The sequence below is a fragment of the Chaetura pelagica genome, unplaced genomic scaffold (assembly GCF_000747805.2).
Source record: "Chaetura pelagica isolate M959 unplaced genomic scaffold, ChaPel_1.0 scaffold333, whole genome shotgun sequence".
In the NCBI taxonomy this organism is placed as follows: domain Eukaryota; kingdom Metazoa; phylum Chordata; class Aves; order Apodiformes; family Apodidae; genus Chaetura; species Chaetura pelagica.
Window position 1 is genome coordinate 57,405 of NW_009952689.1, and position 27,328 is coordinate 84,732.

General features: G+C 56.8%; 1 protein-coding gene across 1 annotated transcript in view; it reads left to right on the top strand.

Annotated features, from left to right (window-relative positions):
- The window catches only part of DCHS1 (dachsous cadherin-related 1), a 58,040-nt gene that overhangs the window by 9,523 nt on the left and 21,189 nt on the right, over positions 1-27,328 (top strand). Inside the window, 11 exon segments of the mRNA XM_009993813.1 lie at positions 14,172-14,421; positions 15,448-15,684; positions 16,191-16,904; positions 16,907-17,203; positions 17,411-17,598; positions 22,124-22,220; positions 22,332-22,489; positions 25,198-25,661; positions 25,664-25,944; positions 26,492-26,731; positions 27,166-27,291. Of these exon segments, the coding sequence (XP_009992115.1) occupies positions 14,172-14,421; positions 15,448-15,684; positions 16,191-16,904; positions 16,907-17,203; positions 17,411-17,598; positions 22,124-22,220; positions 22,332-22,489; positions 25,198-25,661; positions 25,664-25,944; positions 26,492-26,731; positions 27,166-27,291 (3,052 nt within the window).

The window sequence follows — 27,328 nt, forward strand, 5'->3', positions numbered from 1 at the left end:
CAAAAATAGCAGGGGTGGCCGCTCCCTGGCTGCTCGGGGCCGGTCAGCAGCCGTGCCAGGCTGGGCGGGCAGGCCTGGCAGGGGCTGCGGCAGCGGGGCCGTGCGTGGGAGCGCTGACCACACTGGCGCCAGCCTCCCCTCCTCTCCCACTGAGAGCCGTCACTCGCAGGGGCGGGAGCCCAGAGCCAGATGTTTGCCAAAGCCGCAGCGCAACATGTGCGCAGCAGAGCTCCAGCCAGGGCAGGGCTCCAGAGGAGCTCCCTGCCTGCTGGAGGGGAGCTCAGCCCCACCATGGCAGCTGGGGCCGGCCCGTAGGCCCTGGTCTGAGCGCCGTGTGCAGCTCTGGGCACTGCAGGGTGGGACAGACATTGAGGTCCTGCACCATCTCCAAAGAAGAGCAACGATGGGTGGGGGGTTTGGAGGGCATGTCATACGAGGAAAGGCTGAGGGACCTGGGGGTGTTTAGTCTGGAGAAGAGAAGGCTCAGGGGAGATCTTACTGCTCCCTACAGCTACCTGAAGGGAGATTGTAGAGGCCAGTGTTGGTCTCTTCTCCCAAGTAACTAGTGATGGGACAAGAGGAAAGGGGTTCAAGTTGTGCCAGGGGAGATTAAGGTTGGATATTAGGAAAAACGTCTTTACTGAAAGACTGGTGAGGCCTTGGAATGGGCTGCCCAGGGAAGTGGTGGAGTCGCTATCCCTGGAGGTGTTCAAGAAGCATTTAGATGTGGAACTTCAGGATATAGTTTAGTGGTTGTGGTAGTTGGATTACGGTTGGACTTGATGATCTTGAAGGTCTTTTCCAACCTATGACATGAAATAACAAGGTCTCAGTGCCCACCTTTGTCCTCCCAGTTCTCCATGCAGTGGGCAGAGGCACACCTGCCCAGCACCTGCCCTCCTTCCTCTCCCAGCAGCTGCAGCTCCCTGAGGCTGGTGCTCTGGTTTCTTTCTGCCTAACCCTGAGCCACCTGGCTGCTCTTCTTTGTCACCCACTTCTGGTATGCTTTGGCCACAGCACTCGCACGAAGTGCTCATCTGCCCGGCTGCAGTAGCTGCAGGGTTCACATACAAAGTCTTCTCACCAGACCTGCAGGGAAGAGGGCCAGGTAGCAGATGCTGCTGCACAGTACTGTCAGGACTCTGGTTGGGGCTGGTGGAGCAGATCAGCTCTCTCAGAAGGACTGGAACTGAATGGGGAGCTGAGAGGTTCAGGAGGACCTTTGGTTGGAGATCACAGAACGGTTGAGTGTGGAAGGAGCCTCTTGAGATAATGTAGTACAATACCACCTGCTCAAGCAGGACCATCCAGAGCTGGTTGCCCAGGACCATGTCTAGATAGCTTTCAGTACCTTCAAGCATGAAGACTTCACCACCTACCTGGGCAACCTGGGCCAGAGCTTCGTCACCCTCACAGTGAAAAGGTGTTTCCTGGTGTTCAGAGGGAACCTCCTATGTTTCAGTGTGTGCCCATTCCTTCTGGTCCGGACACTGGGCACCACTGGGAAGAGCTTGGCTCCATCACAGAATCACAGAATGTTTGGAGTTGGAAGGAATCTTAAAGATCATCGAGTCCCAGCCCCCCTGCATGGGCAGGGACACCTCCCACTAGAACAGGCTGCTCAGAGCCCCATCCAACCTGCCCTTCAACACCTCCAGGGACGGAGTCCCCACAACATCTCTGGGCAGCCTGTTCCACTGTCTCACCACTCTTACACTGAAGAATTTCTGCCTGATCTCTAACCTAGATCTCTTTTCTTTCAGTTTGAAACCATTCCCCCTTGTCCTCTCACTGCAAGCCCCTGCAAAAAGCCCCTCCCCAGCTTTCCTGTAGCCCCTTCAGGTCCTGGGAGGTCACTCTGAAGTCCCCCTGGAACCTTTTCTTCTCCAGACTGAACACCCCCAGCTCCCTCAGCCTGTCCTTATCAGAGAGCTGCTCCAGCCCTCAGGTCATTCTCGTGGCCTCTGGACACGTTCCAACAGCTCCACATCTTTCCTGTGCTAAGGCACCAGAGCTGGATGCAGCATTCTAGGTGAGGTCTCACTAGGGCAGAGTGGAGGGGCAGAATCACCTCTTGATCTGCTGGCCACACTTCTTTTGATACAGCCCAGGATGGAGTTGGCCTTCTAGGCTGCAACTGCACATTGGTGGGTCATGTCTAGCTTTTGATCCACTAGTACCCCCACTAGTACTAGTATCCTCTTGGTGTCCTCTTTGACATGTCCATGCATGAATTATATCCCCCACTGAGCTTTCTCTTCTCCAGGCTGAACAATCCCAACACTCACAGTCTTTCCTCTGACAGGAGAGATGCTCCAGTCCATTCCTCCCCTTCCTGGCCCTTCACTGGACTCTCTCCTGTGCTGAGGAACCCAGCACTGGACCCAGCACTCCAGCTGTGGCCTCACCAGTGCTGAGCAGAGGGGAAGGATCAGCTCCTTCAGCCTGCTGGCAACACCCTTCCAGATGCAGCCTAGGACACCACTCACCTTCCTCGCTGTCTCACCTACAACTTGGTGTCTACCAGGACACCCATGTCCTTTTCTGCCAAGCTACTTTCCAGCTGGGTGCCCCCCAGCATATACTCTTGCCTGGGGTTTTTCCTCCCCAGGGGCAGGTCACTGCACTGTTGATCTTCAGGAGATTCCTGTCAGACCATTTCTCCAGCCTGGCAGGGTCCCTCTGGATGGCAGCACAAGTCTCTGGTATATCAGCCACTGCTTCCAGTTTGGAGTCATCAGCAGATGTGCTGAGGGGACACTCTGCCCAGTCATCCAGGTCATTAATGAAGATGTTAAACAGGGCTGCACCCAGTACTGACCCCTGGGGTGCACTGTGAGTTCTGGCCTCCTGTGCTGCTGGTCACTTCGGGGCTGAGCCATTCAACCCATTTTCAGTGTCTGCTCATCCAGCCCGACCATCAACAGCTACTCTGGTAGGATCTGTGGGAGACAGTGTCAAAGGCCTTCCTGAAGTCCAGGCAGACACCAGCCACTGCTTTTCCTTCATCTACCAGGACAGGCATTTATCCAGTTGGTCAAGGCCTTGGGTGAAGCCATGCTGATCACTCCTGATGGTTTTGTTGTCCTTCTTGTGCATGGGAATGGTTTCCAGGATTAGCTGCTCTGTCACCTTCCCAGGGATAAAGGGGAGCCTGACTGGTCTGTAGTTTCCTGGGTCCTCCTGCTTACCCTTCTTGAAGACAGCAGTGACACTGCCTTCCCTGCAGTGTTCAGGGACTTCTCCCCATAAATGAGCAAAGGTTATTGGGAGTGCCCTCACAATAACATCTGCCACTTTCCTCAGGGTGCGTCCCAGCAGGACCTGTGGACTTCTCTATGGCCAGTTTGCTGAAGCACTCACTGACTTGCTTCTCTGCAACCAAGGGTTTATCTTCCTTGCTCCAGGCTTCACCCCAGCCTCTGGCACTTGTGATTCCTGAAGACTAGTCCTGCTAGTAAAGACTGAGGGAAAGATGCACTAAGGACCCCAGTCCTGTTCAGTCTCCAAAACAGCATCAGGTTCATCCCCCGGGTTCCTTTACACCTTCTTGAGTCCCAAGGGACATGAGCCATTTAATTTGCATCCTTTATGTGAAGGGAATTACACATTTGGGTGTGGATCCATGAAGGTGGTGGATGACTGGAACAGGTTGCCTAGAGGTGGGGGGCACGATCCCTGAAGACATTCAAGGTGAGGCTTGATGGAGCTCTGAGCAATCTGTTCTAGTGTGAGATCACCCTTAAAGGTCCCCACCAACCCAATCTATTCTATGATTTTTAATGCAAAAACAACAGCCATGTTGCCCAGCCTTGTGCTGCCACTACACTGTGCATTTCCCTTTGCATCTACTGTCCCACCCCTTTTCCCCTTCCCTATCTGGAGTCACCATCCCTGGAGGTATTTAAGGAGAGACCGGATGTGGCACTTGGTGCCATGGCCAAGCTGATGTGGTAGGTTTAGGTCATAGATTGGACTTGATGATCTCAGAGGTCTTTTCCAGCCTCAATCCTTCTGTGATTCTGTGATCTTCCTTTAGGCCATTCCCAGTTCTCCTTCTTGGCATACAGATGGTGACTGTGCCAAACTGTAGCTATTTTATTTCAACATCCTGAGTTTTGGTGTATTTCTCAGCACATTTCTCCTGCTGGCACAGCAGTGCCACATCACAGGCCTGTGATGACTTTCCTAAGTCTGAGTTTACAGTATCTGGCTAATCACATCTCTAAATACTCACTGTTTGTCATGCATATAGACTTGAGAACATCCTTGGCCTTTTTAGAGTGGTCACAACCACTTCTGGAGATCTGGAGAGGCTGCCCAGTGTGCAGAGCATCCTGCTGGGGCTGTCAGTGCGGGCTCGCTGCCCACCCAGCAGCTGTCGGCTTCCCCCTGCCTTTGTCCCCTCTGGGGCATGGCTGCAGTGCTGATTAGCAGCTGTCTGTACTGAGCTCTTGGCTCCAAAGTCTGCAGTGAAATGCAGCTTTTCCCCTAAGGATGCTGTTGGTTTCTTGCCCTGGACTCAGCCTCCAGCCCCTGATCTCCAGCTGGATCTGCAGGTTGCCTGTGTCCTTCAGCAGCTCCTGGATACTGGCCTCTGGATTGGGCTGTCCCCTCGGTCAAGGTGGCTTGTCCCCACTGGCTTTCCCCTGTCTCTCCTCCTCTTGCTTCACTTGCTCAGTGAGCAAAATCTTAACCCCCCTTCATCAGGTTTCCTTTGCAGCCCAGCTCTTGGTCTGTGCTCTTGCATGGTGTGTCACTTCTCCTGTTCTCATTTCCCTTGGCTGGTGCAAGGAGGAGACAACACAACCCAAGCACTCAGCCTGTTCCCAACTCACCTGCCGCTGCCTTGTTTTGGCAGGACTTTTGTATGAGATAGGACTGACACACACCTAACAAAGGGTCCAAGATCCTGCTGACCACTGCTGTCTGTTGCCTTAGGATTAACTTCTTCCAAATACAGTGTGTGTCCCATGGCCCTTGAGAAAGGGGTTGGTGGTTGGCTCACAGTCTGTCTCCCCCACCACCAGTATTTGCTCTCTTCAGCCATGTATCACCTGGGAACTCTCCTGCCTCTGCCAGCACGAGGGGGCTTTGTCCTTGCTAGGAGCCAGAAGTGGGAAGAGCTGTATGGAAGATGGACCCTGGTGATGGAGGATCTGTGAAAAGACCCAAGGCAGAAGTTCAGGAGGTACTAGAGACGAGCCCAGGCTTGGTGCAGGGGTCAGTGAAGCCAAGGCAGTGCTGCAGCAGGGAATCATAGAATCACAGAATGGTTTGGGTTAGAAGGGTCATTAAAGATCTTCTAGTTCCAACCCTCCTGCATGGGCAGGGACACTTCCCACCAGCCCAGGCTGCTCCAAGCCCTGTCCAACCTGCCCTTCAACACTGCCGGGGATGGGGCAGCCACAGCTTCTCTGGGCAACCTGGGCCAGGGTCTCACCACCCTCAGGTGAGGTTATGGGAACAGAGAAAGAGCACAGGGACACATGTACATTCTGCTGTATGACACTGGTGAGTGGGGCTTTGTAGGTTGCTGGTGGTGTCTAGGAGTGTCACTGCAGGTCTGGGAGATGTGGATTCTGTTGGAAAGACCTCCTGGGAATCTGTTCCTGTTGTTCCCCAGACCTCAGCACTCTGTGACCCCTGGTGTGGGTTATGAACACATGGTGGGGAACATGAGGGTGCTGTGTACCCTTGGCTTGGAGCAAGGCTCCTGCCCCCTTGCAGGGACACAGGGAGCTGAGGAGAACCCAGCTAGTCCTGCAGCCCTCTGCCTGTAAGACTGACTGGGATTTGGGGACTGTCACTAGAGCTCCTGCAAATGCCCACGTTTGCCCAGTCCCAGGGTCACAGGAAGGAGTGTGAGGACTCAGAGGAGGGATTGTGAATGAGCCCGTGTGAGACTGGGAGCAGGGGAGGGAGCTGTGCAGCCTGTGAGCCCTGAGACAGAGACCCTGCAGTGCTGAAGGTCAAGGGCCCTGTAGCACAGGAGCCCATGGTGGAAAGGATGCAGCAGCTGGATCCCTGACTCACAGGGCAATCCAGAGTGGAGAGACCTTGGGAGGTCTCTGGTCCCGCCTCCTGCTGGGGCAGCTGAGGGTCAGACCAGGCTCTCAGCATCTTGAAAATCTCCATGGAGGCTGCACAGCCTGTCTTGCTGACCTTATTGACAATCCTGGGCAGTCCTTACAGGGAAAAACTTTCCCCTGGGTCCAGCCTGAAGCTCTCATTTCAGCTGGTGCCTGTGGTCTCTTATTCTCCAGTGTGAAGAGCCTGGTGCCGTGTTTTTGGTCAGCTCCCCACTGGGGTGGGCAGCTTGGGCTGCCGTGTTCTCCCCTGAGGACTGAGCAAGCCTAGAGGCCTCAGCTCCTCACAGGGCAGGTTCTGCAGCCTCTGAGCCCTTCAATGCCCACTCCTGAACTTGCCATAGTTTGTTAAGGTCTTTCCTGTACCGGAGGCCCCAGCCTAGATGTGGTGTCTAGATGTGGCTGAGAAGGGCTGAGCAGAGGGGAGGATGGTCCTGGCAGTGTCCTGCTCACACTGGCCAGGGTGCCCTGGAGTCATGTCCTACAGGCCCACCCAGACCCCCAGGACATCATCCCAGCCTGGCAGTCACATTCTGTGCTCTTGCAGAGGTGTTCTGCTTTCCAGGGCAGGACTTGGCCTTTACCCATGCTCAGGTTCCTGTGGTTCCTGTGGACCCATTCCTCCTGCCTCCCTGAGCCCTGGGGGTGCAGTCCTGCCCTGGAGTGTGTCAGCTGCTTCCCCCCCCAGGCTGGTGTCATTTGTAACCTCCAGGAGCCCCCTGTGCCTGCACGGGGTCATTGCTGAGGATGCTTAGCAGGAGTTGTGGCCAGGCTGGTCCCTCTGGTGCTCCACTTGTCACCTGCCTGTGGGCAGAGCACAGCTCTCAGCCCAACCCTCCAACCTGTTTTTGACCCACCCAGTTGTCCAGCCCTCCAAATCAAAACATCCTGTCCTGGGAGATGAGGATTGTGGGACAAGGTGGCAAAATCCTTCTTAAAGTCAAGGCAATTGTCATCCACAAACCTCCAATCACAGATCCCACCATGGTGTTGCAGAAAGCAAAAAGGACAGGCAATCCATTCTGGCTGTTCCCCTCCCAGGCTCCTCCATGTGGCCAAAAACATCCTCCAAGAGGAGGATGTCCATGATTCTCCCAGGGACCAACGAGTGTCTGACAAGAGTGTAGATCCTCAGGTCATGCCTTTGGCCTTTTTTGAAGGTGGCCTCAAGATTTCCTTTCCTGCAGTTGTTAGGGATCTCCCCTGTTTGCCCCTGCATTTGAAAGAGCAGCCCTGCCAGTTCATTTCTGCCAGCACCCATTGGTGCAGCCTGCTGGATCTCATGGAGTCATATGGATCAAGCTCACGGAAGAAATCCTGATTCAGTCTTCATCCCTGCCTGGTAGTTCTCGGAAGCCTTTCAGAGAGCATGGAGACCTGACAGATCTTGTTGGTGAAGGCTGAGGCAAGGGAGGCACTGAGTATCTCAGTCTCCTCTGTGTCTGCTGCCACCACATCACCCCTGCCCTCAGCAATGGGCCCTCGTGGGTCTGTTCTGCCTGTGGTGAAGACTCTTCTCAGCACCCTCCATTTGCCTGGCAAGTCTCCACCCCACCTGATTCCTCCTTTGCAGTTTGCCTCTGTGTCCACCTCCCATGTGCTGCCTTTCTGCATTGCAGCTTAGCCCAAAGGTCCTTGCTCAGCCAAGGCCATCTGCTGATACGTCTCCTTGTTTTCCTGAGCACTGGAATGGGCTGTTCTTCTGCCTGGAGTCTGCTTTCCTGAAGGCTTGCCAGCTTTCCTGAGCTCCCTTGGCCTTCAGAGCTGCCTCCCGTGGGATCCCTCCCACCTACCAGTTCCCTGTATAAACTGGACTCTTGCTGGAGGTCCAGGGTCTGTTCTCTGCTGCTCTCCTTCCTCACTCCCTTTAGGATCCTGAGCATTGCTGCTCCATGGTCACTATGGCCAAAGACATGGCTGATGCCCGCAGCCTCCCTCAGGTCTCCTCGGCCTGTGATCCTGGCTGTGTCAGCCCTGCTTGGGCAGGGGAATGGAAATTCTTCATGAGACACTCGGCTCTGTGATCCTGAGCGTCCCCTCAGGTGCTGCTGCCTCCTTGGCACATGGTCCCAACTTCAGCTCAGGGATTTCCTGGCCCAGCATTGCTGTCCTTGTGTTTAAAGCCTGTAGTGGAATTTTCTGTGGATGGGGGTAGTTGCTTTCTGGATCTGTACAATTCTATTATTTCTGTGCCCTGAAGGGAGGAATTCCACATTTTTGTTGGACCCTGCACTGCTGGAAGGGACCAGCCCCTGCCCTGCACCAGGGCACTGCCAGCCCACCCTCTGGGGCTGCAGCCTTGGTTGCTGCCCTGCAAGGGGGAGGGGACAGGCAGACCAGACTGTGCCCCCAGCCCCTGGTCAGGTGCCAGCTCCATGCAGCCACAGAACTGTGGGGCACTCCGGGGTGGCCAGGACAGGGGGTGTCCTGGGGAGGTGATGGTGGAGGAGGCTGGCAAAACAAGGAGGTGAGGAAGGTGTCCCTGTGGGTGAGAAGAGAAAGGTGCTGGTCGCACTGCATGTGAGCATCTGTATGGGCCTGGGCTGTGATGGAGCTGTGTGGGCAGGGAGGGGCGGGGCGTTGTTGCAGGACAGGAGAGGTGCTGCAGGATGGACCTGGCCATGGCCAACACGGTGTGCAGGCTGGGGGGCACCAGCCCTGCCCTGGGCTGAGCAGCTCTGCATGAGGCTGGGCAGAGGCTGAGCTGGCCCAGCAGCAGCTGTGAGCAGAATGAGGAGACAGGGCCTGGAGCAGGGTGCTGCTCCACGTGCTCTGCACAGCTGCAGCAGGTTCCAGGGAACTACTGTGCCTGCAACCAAGCACATCGTACTGAGGTAGGAGCCCTGGCTCTGTGCTGCTCAGCAGCCCTGGCCTCATGTGGGCTCCAGCAGGATGCTCTGCAGGACCCAGGGTCTCAGTCTCCCTCCCTCCTCAGCACCAAGAAGCTGGCTGCTCTCAGAAAGGCATCCCAGAGGCAGTAGCAGGATGCATCATGCAGTCATGACAGCAAAGGATTTCCCTTTGGAGAATGGGGTGCTATAGGACAGACCAGGAAAGCTGCCAGAAAATACTCTGACCATGCAGCTGGTTTATCCAGGAAGGGGCTGGGTTGCCTGGTCCACCCACCAACACCAAGAAGGTTTCTAAGAACAGAGCAGAGTCAGACTCGGGGGTAGCAGCAGTGATTACAAGTCCAGAGAACATAATGACCCATGGAAACCACTGGCCATGGCTTCCTTCTCCTGCTGCTCTGGCTGGGTCTGTGAATGGGAACATCTGGACTCTTGATGTCAGAACTCCAGGGTCACCAAGTTCCCTGCCTCCCTGTGGAGCCTCAGCATGGGGAGAGTGGTCTGGGCTGTGGCATCACTGCTGCCCAGCAGCAGGGCACAGAACATGCCCCCCAGGTGGGCAGTCCCCCTGCACTTGTGCTGTGTACACACTTCTGTTCGTATCATGGGGGCTGCAGCTGCACCCCCCGCTGTCCTGGGCAGCACAGCATGTGCTTCACCCCTGCACGTCCTGCCTGGTGTCTCCATGGAGATTCTGTGCTTGTGCAGGTGTCCTGTGCACATGAGGTGGCCCCACAGCTCTGTCTCATGTCTGCACGCTGGCCCTGCAAGCTCCTGCAGGTGTCTTGTTCCAAGCTCTTTCTGTCCTTCCTCCTCTCACGTGGCTCCTCCTGGGAACAGCCAGTCCTGGCCCTGCGGGGTGTTTGCAGTCAGAGGTGAGGGTGCAGCAGGGGCTCCACTCAGACCCAGAGCTCTGACTCCTGCCTTGCACAGCCCCAAATGGAGAGTGTCCTGGGCTGCCCCATAGGCAGCTTGACCCCATTTCACCCTTATTTCTCAGGCAAAGATCAGGAGCCTCATATTTTTACACTGGCATCCTGGTATGGAAACTAGAACAATATGGATTCAATGGATGGTCCACTCATTCGGTGAGAAACTGGATGGATGGTCCCAGTCAAAGAGTGGTGATCAATGCCTTGATGTCCAGATGGAGACCTGGGACCAGAGGTGTTCCCCAAGGGTCCTGGTGCTGGGACCAGTGCTATTTAACATCTTTGTTGGTGACACAGACAGTGGGATCAGCAACTCTGCTGGTGACACCAAGCTGTGTGATGAGGTGACATGCTGGAGGAGAGGAATCCATCCAGAGGGACCTGTACAGGCTGGAGAGGTGGAACTGTGCAACCACATGAAGTTCAACCAGGCCAAGTGCAAGGTCCTGCACCTGGGTTGGGGCAATCCCAACCACAAGTACAGGCTGGGGGGAGAAGATCAAAAACAGCCCTGAGGAGAAGGACTTGGGGGTGATGGTGGATGAGAAGCTCAACATGAGCTGGCACTGTGTGCTGGAGCCCGGAAACCAACTGTGTCCTGGGGCTGTGTCACCAGCAGCACGACCAGCAGGTCCAGGGGGGCAATTGTCCCCCCTTATTCAGCTCTCATGAGACCCCACCTGGAGAACTGTGTCTAATTCTCGAGCCCCCAACATAAGAAGGACATGGAGCTCATGGAGAGAGTCCAGAGGAGGCCCCGGAGATGCTGGGAGGGCTGGAGCAGCTCTGCTCTGGAGCCAGGCTGGGAGAGTTGGGGTGTTCAGCCTGGAGAAGAGAAGGCTCCAGGGAGACCTGAGAGCAGCTTCCAGTGCCTGAAGGGGCTCCAGGAAAGCTGGGGAGGGGCTTGGGACAAGAGCAGGGAGGGATGGGAGCAGGGGGAAGGGTTTCTAGCTGGCAGAGGGAGCTGGAGCTGAGATGGGAGGGAGAAATTCTGGGCTGTGAGGGTGGGGAGAGCCTGGCCCAGGTTGCCCAGGGAAGCTGTGGCTGCCCCATCCCTGGGGGTGTTGAAGGGCAGGTTGGATGGGGCTTGGAGGAGGCTGGGCTGCTGGGAGGGGGTCCTGCCCATGGCTGGAGTTTAGGACTAGATGATCTTTCAGGTCCCTTCCAACTCAAACCATCCTATGATGCTATGATAAGTAAGCTACAATAAAACCATCTGTTGATCCAAGATTTGGGATGGGCACTAAATACAGACCCTGGGTCTGCCCTGCATTAGCTTCTAGCAGAGTTTCTAGAAAAATACCCGGAATCAGTTTAAGAGTTTCCAGGAGTGGTGAATTCACCACAGGCCTTGACGAGCAGTTTTGGTGGTTAATTATCCTCCCAGCTAAAAATGTGCACCATGTCCCAGACGGCGCGTGCCCTGCAGCCTGCAGTCATGGGTCCCTGCCAGGCCTGCCTGGCAGAGGGGTCTGCCCTTCCTGGGGGCTGCTCAGAACCTCTGCTGCCCTTCAGGGAGGTCCTCAGGAGGTGTCACCCTGGCCGCAGGGAGGATCTGCTGCCCTCGGGGCTGGTGTGGAGCACTGCAGTGTCTGCTTGCAGTCAGCCCATCCCACACACACAGGGATCAGCACCGGGGCAGAAGAGCTGGGCTGGGGGTGACCAGCTACAGCCCCCCCTCTCCACGGGGGGAGACACTAAGCAAACTGCCTCACATGGAGATGACACAGATAGCTGCTCCTCCAGCTGATTTGTTGTGGCTTTTCTTCAGACCCCATCGCTCCAAGTGAGGCTCAGACCAGGCACTGGTCTCCAGCAGTGGTTGCACCAGTGCTGGTGTAGGGTGACATGACCCATCTTGGACCTGCTTGTACCAACAGGGTTCATGTTTGACCATGGGTCCACAGCAGGATGGGGAGGTGAGGTGCTGGGCACATGGCAACAGGGAACTTTTCTGAGGACACCTTGCCTTGGCTCTGTGGAAGGTATGCCTCTGATGCCATTCTGACAGCTCCATGAGGCAGGGAGATGGCTCTGGGAGCCAGGGAGCAGTCAAAGAGGTGGGGCTGTACTGAGTAACTGTGAGAGCTCGGCTGTTCTCCCCTGTTCCCAACATCTAAGCCAGCTCCTGTGGCAGAAAGCTGGATTTGCAGATAGCTACCCTCTGGGTATCTTTCTTAGGACGGTGACTCAGGGGATGGTTAAGGTGGGGAAGTGAAGCACCAGAGCCCTTGGCCCAAGGAGCCTGAGGAAAATACCTTACTCTGCTGCAGAGGTTGTTGCTGTACTGTTCATGCTGACATGCATTTTAGAGCACTTCCAGAGTGCAAAGCAGTTCATTTGGATGAAAGAAGTTACTAATTTGCCATATGGTGCCCATTCCAGCTACTATGGCAGCTTATCAGTTTCAGGTGTGTTACCACCTGCAGTGGTGGATAATGGCCCCAGGTAAAACCCAGGCATGGCACACAACCCCTGTGTGCTGCTGCAGGGTAGTTACCCCAGTGACAAAATCCAGCGGAGCACAGGGAACGGAGTGCAGGTTTCAGCAGTTCAGTGGGGTCAGGTTTATACTCTCAGATGAGCAGCTCCTCAGCTGAGAGGTAGGGCAGGAGGGACAGAGGGTGTGGAGCTCAGCAGGGAGGCAGGTGGGTCCAGTTTCCCAAAGTGGTTCCTGGCTGGCTGCTCTTCTGGCACCTGTGGTCTGGGTGCCCTGTGGCTGGAGCTGGCAGGGGAGCCTGTTTCTTGGCACTGCTGGCAGCTGTGGCAGGGTGAGCAGCAAGTGCTCCACAGGGAGCATGGTGCTCAGGGTGGATGTGCTCTCAGCTTCTCCTCTCAGGCATCCCCTTAGACCTTAGGTGGTGGGGCAGCAGAGCCGGAGAGAGGTTCTCAGGTGCTGTCTGTCCTCCCTGCGGATGTTGATCCTGTGGCAGCAGAGCTGGCAAGGGGCAGGGGTGCTGACGAGGGGCAGCGGGGCTGGCGAGGGGCAGCGGGGCTGGTGAGGGGGAATCTCAGGTACTGCCCTTTCTGGGATGCTGAGCACAGCGGCTGGATGTGCCCCTTATCCCTGATCTCTTTCCCCCCTGCCCAGCCTCTCTGCTCTCTCGCTGTCCCTGGTGCTCGGTTTGGGTCTGGGGCCCTGCCCTGATGCAGGAGCAGCTCGCAGCCCCCGGCTGGGCCTTTCCTTGGCGCGGGCGCCACGTTCCTGCGCTCCTGGCTGACGGGAGCCGAGGCCCCAGCGCTGCTGTGGGGAGGAGCTGTGGCTGACGAGGCCTGAACTCCACTTCACCCGGGCCTGGCCCAGCTGCCTCCTTCCTGGCTCCCTGCTCCAGCTTTGTTCTCTGCTCGGAGCTCCCAGCTGGTGGATCAGCCCTGGGCAGCAGTGCTGGGGTCAGGGGGAAGGAGCTGCCTTCTCTGGCCTGAGCGCTGCAAGGAGCCCAAGGAGGGACCCAGGCCTGGCATGCAGGGAGCGGCTTTAATCCTCCTGCCATGTCTATAACCACAGTTCATGAGTCCCAGGCTCTGGTGAGCCCTGGCTGTCAAAGGGCAATGCACCCTCAGTCATCCTCAGAGCCCAGGGCTGCTGGGCACACAGCTCTGAGGGCAGAGCGAGGGTCATGGCTGCTTTTCTTCCCATCTTGTTCTAAGCGTCTTTGCAGAAAAGAAGGAGCAGGGTCCCAGGGGCAGCTGCTGCCAGTGCCTGGCTGGCCCATCAAGCTGGGTGCAAGGGAGATGCTTGGCTGCTGGATCCTCGCCATCTGAACAAGGCTCAGCTTTTCTCTACCCCCTCTTCCTACGGCCCTTCCCTTTGCCAAGGTGAATCAGTTGACCTGGGTCAGGGATGTTGCCCCGGAGATACAAGAAGGGAGTGCCCCTTGAAACAGAGCACCTCTGGTGGTGCAGGGACCCGTGGCAGCACGTAGATAGAAGCACAATGCAGCTCTCAGGTGTGCAGTGCTGCTGCCACCCACCTCCATGTCCCCTCATGGGGACCGGGCCAGCACAGGCTGATCCTGGGGTGCCCCACAACTGCCTGGAGCGCTGCTCAGGGCACTGTCTGCAGCCAGCAAGCCCCTAGGAGACCCTCTCCTCTTGCAGGGGGCCTGCAGAGGAAGCAGTGGCTTGTCTGGGACAAGAATTGTGGGGCTGAGGTGGTAACTGTCACTCCGCTTCACTGTGGCCAGCGCTGAGGACTGTGCAGGGACTGGGGACCACAGGCAGTGCTGGGTTAGGGGGGATGGTGGGCTGGGGGTCTCTGTGGTGCTGGCTCTGCTCACAAAGTGCCTTCCCTCGTCCAGGTGACAGCCACAGATGCAGACAGTGGCACATTTGGCTCCCTGTCCTACTCCATTGGCTCTGGCATCGGCAGCGTTTTCCCCACGCAGTTCAGCATCGACAAGCAGACCGGGCAGCTCTGCACGGCGCAGCCCCTGGACCGCGACGAGGGCACATCAGCCTTCGACTTCACCATCACTGCTGTGGATGGGGTGGGTGCTGGGGGTGAGGGGGGGAAGCTGCTGACTCACTTCTCCCTCAACAAGGACACAGGTAAGATGAGCTCCAGGGGCACCAGAATAGGCAGTGATCAGAGCTGTGGGACATGGGTCGGTGTAAAAGCTACCCTAAGCATCACTGCTTGGCACCTCAGCTGTGCAGTCTGCCACCAGAATATGTTCCTCTCCCTGCCACATCTTCCCTGCCTTGGCTTCTTGAGCCTCCAGCAGCCCCTTCCCAGACTAGTCTCTGACCTCTTATTTCTGCTCTCTGCTCTGTTCCTCATTTGTCCCGTCTTTTTCCCCCTCCCTCATTCCCCATCCCTGGCTCACTGCTCCTTTCCCCCTGCATGCTGCTTGCTTTGCCCCATCTGGCTGTATCCTAGTTAGTTTCTTGTCCCTGCCCAGTTCCCTCTCCCCAGCTCAGTTTACTCTCCTTCCCTGTAACTCTCTGTTGCACTCACTCTCACCTTTCTCCTTGGCTGCATCTGCTCTGCCTTGCTTTGGCCACCAAAGCCAGAGCAGTTTCTGCTGGGGAGGTGAGTGCATGGGTGTGTGATGCCAGGGGCTCTCAGCACAGGTGTCAAGGGCTCTCCACACTGGTCCCCAAGTTCTCAGAATGTGACTGGGATGAGACAGGCCTACCAGCCATCCTAGTGCAAGCCACCTCCTTTGTAGGGCCTGTTAAGGATGGTCCTTGAGTTCTGCATGTCTTCAAGAACCTCCCCACAGCCCAGATCCCACCTGCTGTGTCATGACCCTCACCCTGCACCCCACATTAGAAACCCTATTCCCCCTTTTTCCTCCCCAAGACCTGCCCTCTGGCTCAATTCCCCCAGCTCGTACCACTGCTCAGCTCAGGGCTGGGCTTAAGTCTGAGACAAGAGGATATGGGGAGACTTTCCCTGGAGGGTTCCTCTTCTTGACTCCAGTTCTTCCATGGCAAGCTCCCCTGCTGTGAGCACATTGTTTGCTGCTCCTTGGTCTTTCTTTTCAAGCCTGTGACTTGTTGTGTTGCCTTGATGCCAGATGACAGGCCAGGGTGCAGGCACAGCACCCTTGGAACTGCTTTCTTCCCTAGGTGTCATCTCCCTCTCATGGTCCCTGAGTGGTAAAGCCAACACCCTGGTGCAGCTGGTGATCTCTGCACAAGATGGTGGGGGCCTCCAGGCACAGCCCAACGCCCGGGTGAACATCAGCATCGTGGAGGGCACGGTCTCACCCCCCGTCTTTGAGCAAGCTCAGTACTTCTTCACAGTACCTGAGGACGTGCTGCAGGGTGCCAGCGTGGGGGCTGTCCGGGCCCAGAACCCCCCAGGTACGGCTTGTCCCCAGTGCACACAGCCATGGTCCTTGTCCCTGCGTCGCCTGGGATCACAGAGTCACACAGAATCACAGGATTGTCATGGGTGCAAAAGACCCCTCAGATCACTGAGTCAAACCATCCACCCAGGGGAAAGAAAAATAAACAAACAAAAAATCCAAACACAAAACCACAACCACACACCCCACCAGCAACACACAACCCACAAAAGCCTCCCTGTGCCCATGGAGGGTCTGGTGCCCCTCTCCTCACTGAGCGAGCCTCTCCAGGGAGCTCTATGCACACACAGGGGGACACACATCCCAGCGCGCACCCAGCTCAGTGCCTGCTCTCCCATGCCTGCTGACACGTGTGTGCACACATGCATGTGTGCAGGGAGCTGCTGTGCCCCTATGGGCTGGCGCCTGGCACAGCAGCACCACCCCCGGCCCCACTGCTCCCCACGGGCTGGGGCTGAGCCAGCACAACTTGTTCCTCAGCCCTCATTCCCTTGTCCCCAGGTCATGCTGATGACATCTTTTATTCCATCTCCTCGGGGGACCCTTATGGCTACTTTTCCATTGACTCTGCAACCGGGCAGCTCCACACCAGTCTGGCTCTCGACCACGAGTCCCAGGCAGTGCTGGTTCTGGACATCCAGGCCCGCAGTGGTTCCCCTCCCGCCTACAGCAACACGCGGGTGAAGATCTCCGTGTTGGATGTGAACGACAATGCGCCAGCGTTCCCAGCCCCCTCTGACTCCATTCTCCTACCAGAGGCCACGGAACCTGGGACCACAGTGTACACTGTGCAGGCCGAGGACCGTGACAGCGGGGCCAATGGGCAGGTGACTTTTGAGCTGGTGTCAGGAGGTGATGGTGCCTTCAGCGTGGAGCGCTCCTCGGGGGCCGTGCGGCTGGTCGGGGCCCTGCAGTATGAGGCCAGCGCTGCCTACGGGCTGGCCATTGTGGCCCGGGATGGCGGTGTCCCCCAGCTCAGCTCCACCTTCTCGCTGCTGGTGCATGTGCAAGCAGAGCACGACGACGGGCCCATCTTTGACACGCTCACCTACCGTGTGGAGGTGGAGGAAGGAGCGCCCATCTCCTCCCGCTTCCTGCAGGTGCGGGCGCTGGCGCGCGAGGCCGAGCCCCTGCCCCTCACCTACCACCTGCGTGCGGACGGGGACGCCGCCAGCTTCGGCATCGTGCCCGAGAGCGGCTGGGTCCACGGCAAAAGCGCCGCGAGACACGGGACCTGTATGTGCTGACAGTGCTGGCCTCGGCTGGGGGCGGCGCAGCAGCGGGGGAGGCCCGGAAAACAGGCACCAGCACCGTGCGGATCAGCATCACGGACGAGAACGACAACAGCCCCCGGCTGAGCGAGGAGCGGTACTTCTTCACTATCCCTGAGAACCAGGCTCCTGGCAGCAGCGTGGGGAGGGTGATGGCCAGTGACCGGGACGCTGGGCAGAACAGCCGGCTCAGCTACCGCCTGCTCCAGCACGACCCCAACTTCCTGATCCACACACAGACAGGTGAGACGCTTCCTGGCTTCTCTGGCTGGGGCTGGCCAGGGTGAAAGCCCAGGTAGGTCAGAAGTGATGCTGGCCAGGCCAGCGCTGCAGCAGGGGTGTTCATCTTCTGCTCCCTGTGATGCTGGGCTCTCCAGCAACACACCTGAGCACAGGCTTTCCTCTGAAGAGGCTTTTGGGCTAAGCTGTGTCCCCACTTCTCCCTCCCAGGGGAGCTTAGCACCAAGCACAGCCTGGACCGGGAGCAGCAGTCCAGCTACCAGCTGCTGGTGATCGTGCAGGATGGGGGAGCACCGCCCCGCAGCACCACGGGAACCATCTATGTGACTGTGTTGGATGAGAATGACAACACTCCTGCCTTCCTCCACGTGGGCAGTGGCCAGGAGCTGCCTGTGCAGGTAGGGGCAAGCAGGAGCCCTGGTGAGGCAGAGGTCTGATAGCCTCTGGTCTGGGGTCAGGGGAAAAGAGAGTGGACAAGGGTGCCCAGGAGGGTTTCAGGGTGGGAGATAAGGAGGAACAAGATCATCGAATCCCAGAATGCCAGGTTGGAAGCAACCTCAGGCATCATCTGGTCCAACTTTTCTAGGTATTACTGTGGTTTATAAAAGGTGACTCCTCACCTTACCAAGCTGAGACTTAAAACTGTCTAATGTGGGGGAATCCACCACTTTCCTTGAGAGACTATTCCAATGTTGGTCTGTCCTCATGGTGAAAAATGTACCTCTTGTGTCCAGTGGAAATCTCCCCAGGAGCAACTTGTGCCCGTGACCCCTTGTTTTTTCCATGGGACACCTTGTAAATACAGAGTCTCCATCTTCTTGAGAGTCACCCTTTAAGTACTGGGACATGGTAGTGAAATCTCCCTGCCACAGGTCCTGCCTGAGCAAGGCAGGGCAGAGCAAGCAGGACTACATGGGCAGGTCGCTGTCACACTGGGGTGGCCATCATCACACAGGACACTCTGCAGCTCCAGTCTGGCCTTCTCTGCTCGTTACTCTTTTCCCCTTCACAGTCACAGCCATCCCTTTCTTGTATGTCCAGCTGGCACTCACTGCTTGCAAATGTATCTGTCAGGGCTTGGCCTAGGTGAAGGCATCTCTCAGGGCCTGGCAGAGGCTCCTGCACACGGCTCCAGCCTTTGAGTCTCTCCTGCAGAGCAGGGTCTGGGGACTTGAAATGCTGGGAGTGCTCTCCGAGAGCTCGGGAGGTCTCTTCTCACACAGAGGTACCCCAAAAGCATAAGGAACCTTCAGCAGACAGAGCAGGGCTGGGACAGATGTAGGGTCCTGAAGGCAGGTGAATGCCACAGCAGTTCTGAAAGCAACAAGTATTTTGGCACTTTGGTTTGAAGCTCTCTGGTTAGAAACACTGGTAGAGAAGGGTCCACTGTTAATTGTGATTTAGGTGAAGAAAGACTCAGAGGGAAGAGTAAAAACTGGAAGAGTAACACAAAGCTCAGTGATTCGTTGCAGGCTGGCTGGTGAGGTGAAGCAGGGGAGGTTTCTGTGTCTGCACCATGTCTCAGCACCAGCTGCAGGGTAACTCACCACAGAGCTGTGCGATGAGCTCGTCCAGCACGTTGGTCACACACTGGCAGGACCAGGTGGTTTTCACATGGGACCTGCAGGAGTGATAGACCCTCCCAGGGTGTGATCACTAGGGAAGGGGAGAGGGAGCAAAGGGAAGGAGTGGTCTGGTTTCACTGAGGGGGGATGTCACGGGTAGGTGCCAGGTCTGTTGCTGGTGTCCTTGCTACCATTGTCACATATCCTCCAGAAAAGGAGGTGGTTAATGTCACTCGTCTGTTCGTAGTAGTTCAGGTGAGGGCTCCTATAGAAGGATCTGTTTTACTGTTCAACTAGGAAAGAAGATGGGAGTTGAAATTCAGAGTTGCTAACTGGAGAGTGATAGGGCAAAAAGGAGCATGAATTTCACTTACACACCAGTGGGCTTGGACCTGGCTACTCAAATTTGGAGAAAATTGAAGCATCGCAGAATCATAGAATGGTTTGAGTCTAAAGGGACCTTAAAGCTTGTCTGCTTACATCTCCCCTGCCATGGGCAGAGACACTTCTTACCAGACCAGGTTGCTCCAAGCCCCATCCAATCTGGCCTTGAACCCTTCCAGGGATGGGGCAGCCACGCTTCTCTGGGCAACCTGGGCCAGGCTCTCCCTACCCTCACAGCCCAGAATTTCACAGAATCATAAAACATGTGGGGTTGGAAGGGACCTGTAAAGGTCATCTAGTGCATCACCCCCTGCAGAGCTCAAGGACCTTTCTAACTAGATCAGGTTGCTCAGAGCCCTATCAAGCCTGACTTTGAATGTCTTCAGGAATGGGGCCTCCACCACCTCTGGGCAACTTTTCCCAGTTTTTCACCACCATGAGGGTGGTGAAGTACTTTCTAATCTAAGTCTTCCAATCTAAGTCTACCCTCCTCTAGTTTAAGGCTGTTTCCCCTCATCCCATCCCTCCCTGCCCTTGTCCCAAGTCCTCCCCAGCTTTCCTGAAGCTCCTTCAGGCACTGGAAGCTGCTCTCAGGTCTCCCTGGAGCCTTCTCTTCTCCAGGCTGAACACCCCAACTCTCCCAGCCTGTCTACAGAGCAGAGCTGCTCCAGCCTCTGAATGCCCTGTGAAAATGTCAGCTCTGCCATAATTGAAAAGGCAAATAAAATGCTGAGTTTTATTAGAAAAGGAACAGAGAATGAAAGAAAACACCATCACCCTGCATCTCAGATTCTGCACACGCTCTCTGCCTTGCCTCCTTTCCACTAAATAAGCTGTAGTGCTAGAAAAGGTTCAGAAGAGGATGTTAATGTGATCTCCAGTAGATAATGGTTTCCAGGCAGAAATAAAGCACTTTAACATTCTTTGCCATGGAAGAAACTCCAGGAATATAGCAGAGGTGTGCAGTGAATGGCACAGAGAAAGTCATAGGGAAATTACAAGTTACTTTTTTCACAAGACAAGGCCTAGGCAGCTTCATAAGAAATGACCAGGCAGCAGGTTTTAAATAAACAAAGGCAGAACTTCTTCATGCAGAACATAATTAAATTGTGAAATCTTTGCCAAAAGTTGCATGGACTCAAAATTAGATGAATTCATGGAAAGAAAAAAAAATCCATCAAAGGCTGTTGAACAAAAATATGATCTGTGGCTCAGGAAGTGACTTAGCCACAGACTGCTGGAAGCTGGGAAGGTTTCACAGGAGGATTATTCCACACGTACCCTGTTTCTTGCCTTCTCTCTGTGTGCCCCCTGCCAGCTGCTGGCAGAGCCGTGCTCATGGCTGGGGTGGCTCTGATCTTTGGGCCCAGCTGGTGTTTGCAACAGCTCCTGGAGGGTGGACAGCAGACCTGGACAAGCTGCCTGGTAGCCACTGTCCTGAGGCTAAGGAGGTTTTCTGCAGAGGCAAGACCACTTCTACAGCTGTTTATTCCTGTTTGTGCCTCTGAAATGGCATCTGTTTGTGGGGCCTGTGTGGATGCTGCCTCTTTAGCTCCTCAGGGCGGAGTTTGATTCCTTGTGGAAGAGGGTGTGACCAGGCACCCGAAGCCCGAGCCCTTGTGGGGCCATGAGGGGCAGCGTGGGGAGCAGGCCCTGCCCACGCTGTTGTGGGGGGCTTGGAAGGGGCCTCCTGAGCACAGCCCCACTCCGAGGTGTCCACACAAACACTCCTTTTCATAAACAGCCAGGCTATATTTAGGTCTTCTGCCTCCATCACTGCTGTGAAATGCTGTTCCAGATTCCTTGATCTGGTAGTTACAAACCATCTCTTAATTTCCAGCCTAAACTAATTTCTGACCACTTTATTCTCATCTGTTCTTGTGCCAATATTGTGCTTTTGCTTAAATAGTTCTTCTCTCTCCTTGGAATTTCCCTCCCCTCTCCCCAGTGTTTACAGAGTGCAGTCACATCACTGCTTGGCCTGGCTAAACAAGTCCAGCTCCTCTGGTCTCCCCTTGAAGTGCAATAGCATTAACACTTCCCTCTCCCAGGGGCTGCAGCCTCTTTCCTTGGGCTCTTTGTGGTCACTGCAGTGAAGTGGCACCACCAGAGACCACCCAGCACAGCCAGCTCTCCAGGGGAGCCGTGCTGGCGGGGGGGGTCTGAGGTCTGTGGCCTCAGGATGTGAGTGTGGTTTGTCTTGGGGTGGAGGGGGCTGCTCTGCCAGGAGGGGTGGGTAGGTGGGAGAGGCTGGGCTGGAGCAGAGGCAAGCCCACCAGCAGGCACAGGTGGGTGCAGGTGGTGAGGTGCAGCCATGGGGATGTGCCCATTTCTATGACTGTCCAGATGAGGTCCTTGTGTGTGGTGTGTCAGGAAGCTGGGAACTGGCCTTGGGAGGTGGCTTAGCTGAGCACCTGCCTGTTTAGTGTCTTCATGGTACTGTGATGCACTGGCATAAAACGTTGGTCCTAAGTGCCTGCAGAGAGGCAGTCAGCACTGCTAGCCAGGAACAAAGGGGAGAGGGAAAAGCCCCAAGAGCCTGAGTGTCCAAGCCCAGGAAGAGCTGCCAGCTGCATTCCCAGACATGCCAAGTGTCCCCAGGCTGGCTGGTGGGAACTGAGGAAATCACTGCCCATTGTCATGGAGCCTGGCTGCTGAGCTTGGCAGTTCAGGCGTGCTGGGACAGAGTGAGCCAGGACTGCTGTGGAGCCGCGGACTTTCCCAGGCTTTGGATGTAACCTGGGTGAACCAGTGTCCCTTCACTGAGTCTCAGTGCTGCTGAGCTGGTTGTGGAGTTCCCCAGCTTTGCTGTGGACTTCTCCATCTTGTCCAGCCTCAGGCACAGCCTGTGGGTCTTGCAGGGGCTCTGTGCCCTGGGCAGGTGTGGAAGGTGCAGACCGTGTGCTGGGCGAGGGGTTGTGGGGGTGCACTGAAAGTGCCCCGTGCACTCAGCTGCTCCTGGGCTGTGCTGCAGGTGCTGGAAGAGAAACCGTCAGGACTTCTAGTCGCCTCCTTGCAGGCCAAGGACCCCGACGAGGGTGAGAATGGGACCATCGTCTACTCGCTGATAGGTAGGAGCTGCAGAAGTGACTCCCGGGTGCTGCCCTGCCCCACTGCGCTCCCTCCCACCTGCCCCTGCCCCGCCTCTGCCTCTCCCTGCAGCGATTCTCCTCTCCCTGCAGGAGCCTGGGCAGAGCGTTTCACGCTGCACGTGGCCACCGGGGAGCTGCGGACGGCCGCGGTGCTGCGCCGTGCTGAGCGCGCCGAGTACCTGTTCACCGTCACCGCCAGCGACCGGGGCGTGCCCCCGCGCAGCACGGCCGCGAGCCTCCGCCTGCAGGTACCGCGCTCCTGCCCTGCCCGCCGCCCCGCTGCGCGGGAGCCTTCCTCTCCACCTTCCTCCCTGGGCACCCTCTGCCCACGCTCATCTCTTGGTCCAGCCCCAAAATCTGTGTGAAGAACCTGGATAGGGTGTCACAGGTCCCCCTGCCACGGGGCACGCTCTTATTTGTGGTCAACAGCATTCATAGCAGCTCTGTCTTTTGCTGACATGGCCAGGCAGTCCCGTCCCAGTTGTGCTGTCGCAGAGAAGACCTTAGAGGTCCCCTGCACAGAGACATTAGTTCTTTCCCAATGAAAACGTTGTTCCTGATATGCAGGGTGTTCTTCATATCTGTGCAGCTTCAGAGCTCACAGCCCAGTGGCCCAGACAGCCAAGTCCTTGCTGTGCTGTTAGCAATGGGCCTCCTGCTACAGCAGACTCCGATGCCCCTGGGGAAGGCACTTGCTCAGTGGCCCATTTCACACCTTCCTTGTTCTTGCAGTTCCCAAGGCCCTTTGACTCTCATTTGCTCTTCTGCTGCTCCTCAGTGCTGGCAATGCCTTCCCACATATCAGCAAGTTCATAACATGCTCAGCTTCCCTTTGCCCTTGCACCTGTCAGAAATGAACATCAGCACCAAGGGCTGTCTCTGCAAAGACCAGCTCATTCCTGCCCTGGAGCCCGTTGGTTGCTCAGTCCTGCTGGGCACGCACACTTGCTCTGAGCCTGTCTCCAGTCTAACAAGGGATCTCCCACATGCATCGGAGCCCAGCTGGAAACCAGGCAGTCAGATCATGGGCCTGTGGAGAGCAGGGTGTGCCAGCTCGGCACGTCTGCCTGTAGCCACCCTGCCACACACTACTTGTGCCATAGAATCACAGAATTGCTGGAGTTGGAAGGGACCTCTAGAGATCATCTAGTCCAACTCTCCCACTGAAGTAAGATCACCTAGAGCACTTAACCCAGGACTGTATCCAGGCAGGTTTTGAACGTCTCCAGAGATGGAGACTCCACACCCTCCCTGGGCAGCCTGTCCCAGGGCTCTGTCACCCTCACTGTAAAGAAGTTTTTCTTCATATTTAGATGGAACTTCCTATGTTTCAGCTTGTACCTGTTGCCCCTTGTTCTGACACTGGGAACTACTGAAAAGAGCTTGTCTCCATCTTCCTTGCACCCACCCTTTAGATGCTTGTAAACATTGATAAGGTCTTCCCTCAGCCTTCTCCTCTCCAAGCTGAACAGTCCCAGCTCTTTCAGCCTTTCCTCATAAGAGAGATACTCCAACCCCCCCTGACATCTTCATCGGCCTCCCCTGGACTCTCCAACAGTTCCCTGTCTCTCTTGAACTGTGGAGCCCAGAACTGGTCCCAGTTCTCCATCTGTGGCCTCACCAGGGCAGAGCAGAGGGGGAGAATGACCTCCCTGGACCTACTGGCCACACTCTTCTTTATGCACCTCAGAATTCCATTGGCCTTCTTGGCAGCAAGAGCACATTCCTGGCTCATGGATCATTTACTGTCTATCAGGACTCCCAAATCCTTCTCCTCCAAACTGCTTTCCAGCAGATCCACCCCTAACTTATATTGGTGCTTGGGGTTCTTCCTCAGGTGCAGGACCCTCCACTTGCCCTTATTGAACCTCATGAAGTTCTTCTCTGCCCAGCTCTCCAGCCTGTCCAGGTCATGCTGAACGGCAGCACAGGCCTCTGGAGTGTGACCACCCCTCCCAGTTTTGCTGATGATACAGCCTGCCCCTCATCCAGATCATTCCGTCTCCTTCTGATGCCATCTCTGTAGCTGTTGGTGTCATTACAGTTGTTCTGTAGCCATCATGGTGCAGAGGCCAGCTTGGCTGTCCCTGAACTGCTTGTTTGATACCTGTAATGTGGCTGTGTAGTTCTGGTGCCCCTCTGGGCTGACAGGTTTGCTGTATTCTTTCATGGATCCTCTCCCATCCACAGGCACATCTCATCCCCAGACTAACTTCTCTATCTCTAATGAAAATAGTGTTAGGATTTGTCTTTCTTCCCATTATCTCTCATTTGGGTGAGAGTTACCTCTTCTTGCCCACTCTTGCTTATGTTTCACAGAACTGTTTCTGCTGGTGTGTCTTGCCTCTGCAGCATCTAACACAATCACACCATCACAGTCTCGTGGACTGGTTCAGGTGGGCAGGGACCTCTGGAGATCATCTTGTCCAACCAGCCTGCTCAAGCCAGGCCACCCAGCCAGTTGCCCATGACCATGTCCAGATGGCTTTTGACTGTCTCCAAGTATGGAGACTCTACCACCTCTCTGGGCGATCTGTGCCAGTGCTTGGCCACCTGCACAATGAAAAGTGTTTCCCGGTGTTCAGAGGGAACCTCCTGTGCTTCAGTTTGTGCCCGTGGCCTCTGGTGCTGGCACTGGGCACCTCTGGGAAGAGCCCATCCTCTTGGCATCCTCCCAGGAGGTATTGCTGTACTTCGGAAAGATCCCCTTGAGCTGTCCCTGCCCAGTCAGCAGCTCGGTCTGTCCTCGCCCGCCCTGGCTCCCCAGGTGAGGCTCATCTTTCACCCCGTCAAACCGTGCATGTTCTCAGTCTGTTCCTCAGGTTTCTCTTCATCTGTTAGGCCAGAAGAGCTGTGACCTTGCCTCTCAACACCTTCTCTCTGCAGGTCCCGTGTCCCCCTCCCTGCTATCTCCCCAAGGGGATCTCTTGTGCCCCTGACTGAGCCTCTCCCGCAGGTGCTGCCATCCTCCCGGGTGCTGCCACGGCCAGATGCCACCGTCCTGACCCTGCACCCGCTCGAGGGGGTCAGGCCAGGGTCTGTTATCGGCTCAGTGGCCCCCCCGGACGCCCCCACACGAGGACAGCTGACCTACACGCTGGTAGGAGGTGGTGGGGATGGCACCTTCGTGGTTGACAGTGTGACAGGGGAGATTTACGCTGCCCGAGAGCTGGACTACGAAGCAGGGGCCCGGCACGTGCTGCAGGTGAGCGCGGAGGACACGCAGCATGGGTACCCATCCAGCCGGCTGGGGCTGGTGCACATCCACGTGCAGGACTGCAACGACCAGGCGCCCACCTTCCCTGAAGACCCCATCACCATCGTGGTGCCCGAGAACACCCAGGCCGGCGCCTCCATCTTCACCTTCCAGGCGCTGGATGGGGACGGTGTGGGTCCCAACAGCCAGGTGCGCTACGCCCCACTGCCTCCTTCCTCCTGGTGGTGGAGGCCACAGACCAGGCCCGCAACATCAGCCAGCGCCGCTCGGCCGCCGTCACCGCCCGCGTCTTTGTCACTGACGAGAACGACAACGCACCCGAGTTCCTCTCTCCCGCGGCCGTCAGTGTCATGGAGGACCAGCCCACAGGCTTCGTGGCCCTGCACGTGGTGGCCCAGGACAGTGATCTGGGAGAGAACGGGCGTGTGAGCTACTCGCTGCGAGCAGGCAACAGTGATGGCCGCTTCCACCTGAACCCCAGCACTGGTGAGGGCCCAGCAGGGCACAGGGTGGGCAGTGGGGACAATGGGGACCTCAGCAGGGCCAAGGAGGGGGCAGGGGTGCAGGGGCATGCATGGGGCGCAGGAGTCATTGGGTCATAGAATGGCCAGGGTTGGAAGGGATCTCTGTAGATCATCTAGACCAAGCCCCTGCCAGAGCAGGGTCACCTCCAGCAGATCCCACAGGAACACAGCCAGAGGGGTTGGGATGTCTCCAGAGAAGGTGACCCCACAGCCTCCCTGGGCAGCCTGTCCCAGGGCTCTGCCACCCTCACAGTAAAGGAGTTTTTCCTCATATTTCTCTTGAATCTCCTATGCTCCAGCTTGTGCCTATTGCCCCTTGGAGGTGGGTGTGGGCTGGGGAACCTGGAGCAGGGAGACGTGTTGTGTGGAAACCACCCAGCACAGCACCTGATTGGCAGGACCCTGCTGTCCCTGGCTCACTCAGCTCCTGCAGCCTCGTGGTGGCCCTGTTCTGGGGCAGTTGGTCGTGGTGCTGGGTGGTCCCAGCTCCCCGCTCTCGGTGTCCACAGGCGCGCTCTCCATCGTGCGGGCCCTGGACCGGGAGGAGGTGGCACAGCACAACCTGACAGTGGTGGCCACGGATCACGGCTTCCCACGCCGCTCCGCCAGCCAGCTGCTGGCTGTGCTGGTGCTGGATGTCAACGATGAGGCTCCCACTTTTGAGAAACCCGAGTATGAAGCGCTCATCATGGAGAACCTGCCAGCTGGCAGCCCTGTGCTGCAGGTGCTGGCCACAGACCGGGACCTGGGTGAGGATGCAGGGCAAGGCTGAGCTGCCCAGTTTGGTCAGGGGCCCTTCTGGAGATGCAGCACCCAGGATTGGGCGCACTCTGCTCCCCTACACCTGCTGTGGAGAGCCTGGCTGGCCATGGAGGGAAGGATCATCTCCTGGCCTGGAGATGAGAGATGGGCTGGATCTTGGGAGAAGCTGTGATTCCCTCTGCTCCCCAAACCAATGGCCTTTATTGCTTGGAGGTGCCTTGGCCCATCTTCCCTCCCGCAAGCTGGGCTGGGCCCTCCCTCCACCACACATTTCTGCCCCATTTACTTGCCATCATCCTTGATCATCCTGTCCCACAGGTTGTGTGACCCCTGGGTGGGAAGCCTGAGAGGAGGGAAGTACAGGGCTGAGAGGCTCCTGGGTTGCTGCTGGGCTGTCCTCAGACCAGGCTCCTCCCTGCAGGTGCCAATGGGCAGGTGTCCTATGGGGGTCTCTCTGGGGGGCCGTTCTCCATCCACCCACAGACGGGGCTGATTGTCACCACACGAGCCCTGGACCGTGAGGAGCAGGAGCAGCACGTGCTGACAGGTAGGACTGTGCTGGTGGGGGGGCGGGGCAGAGGGGG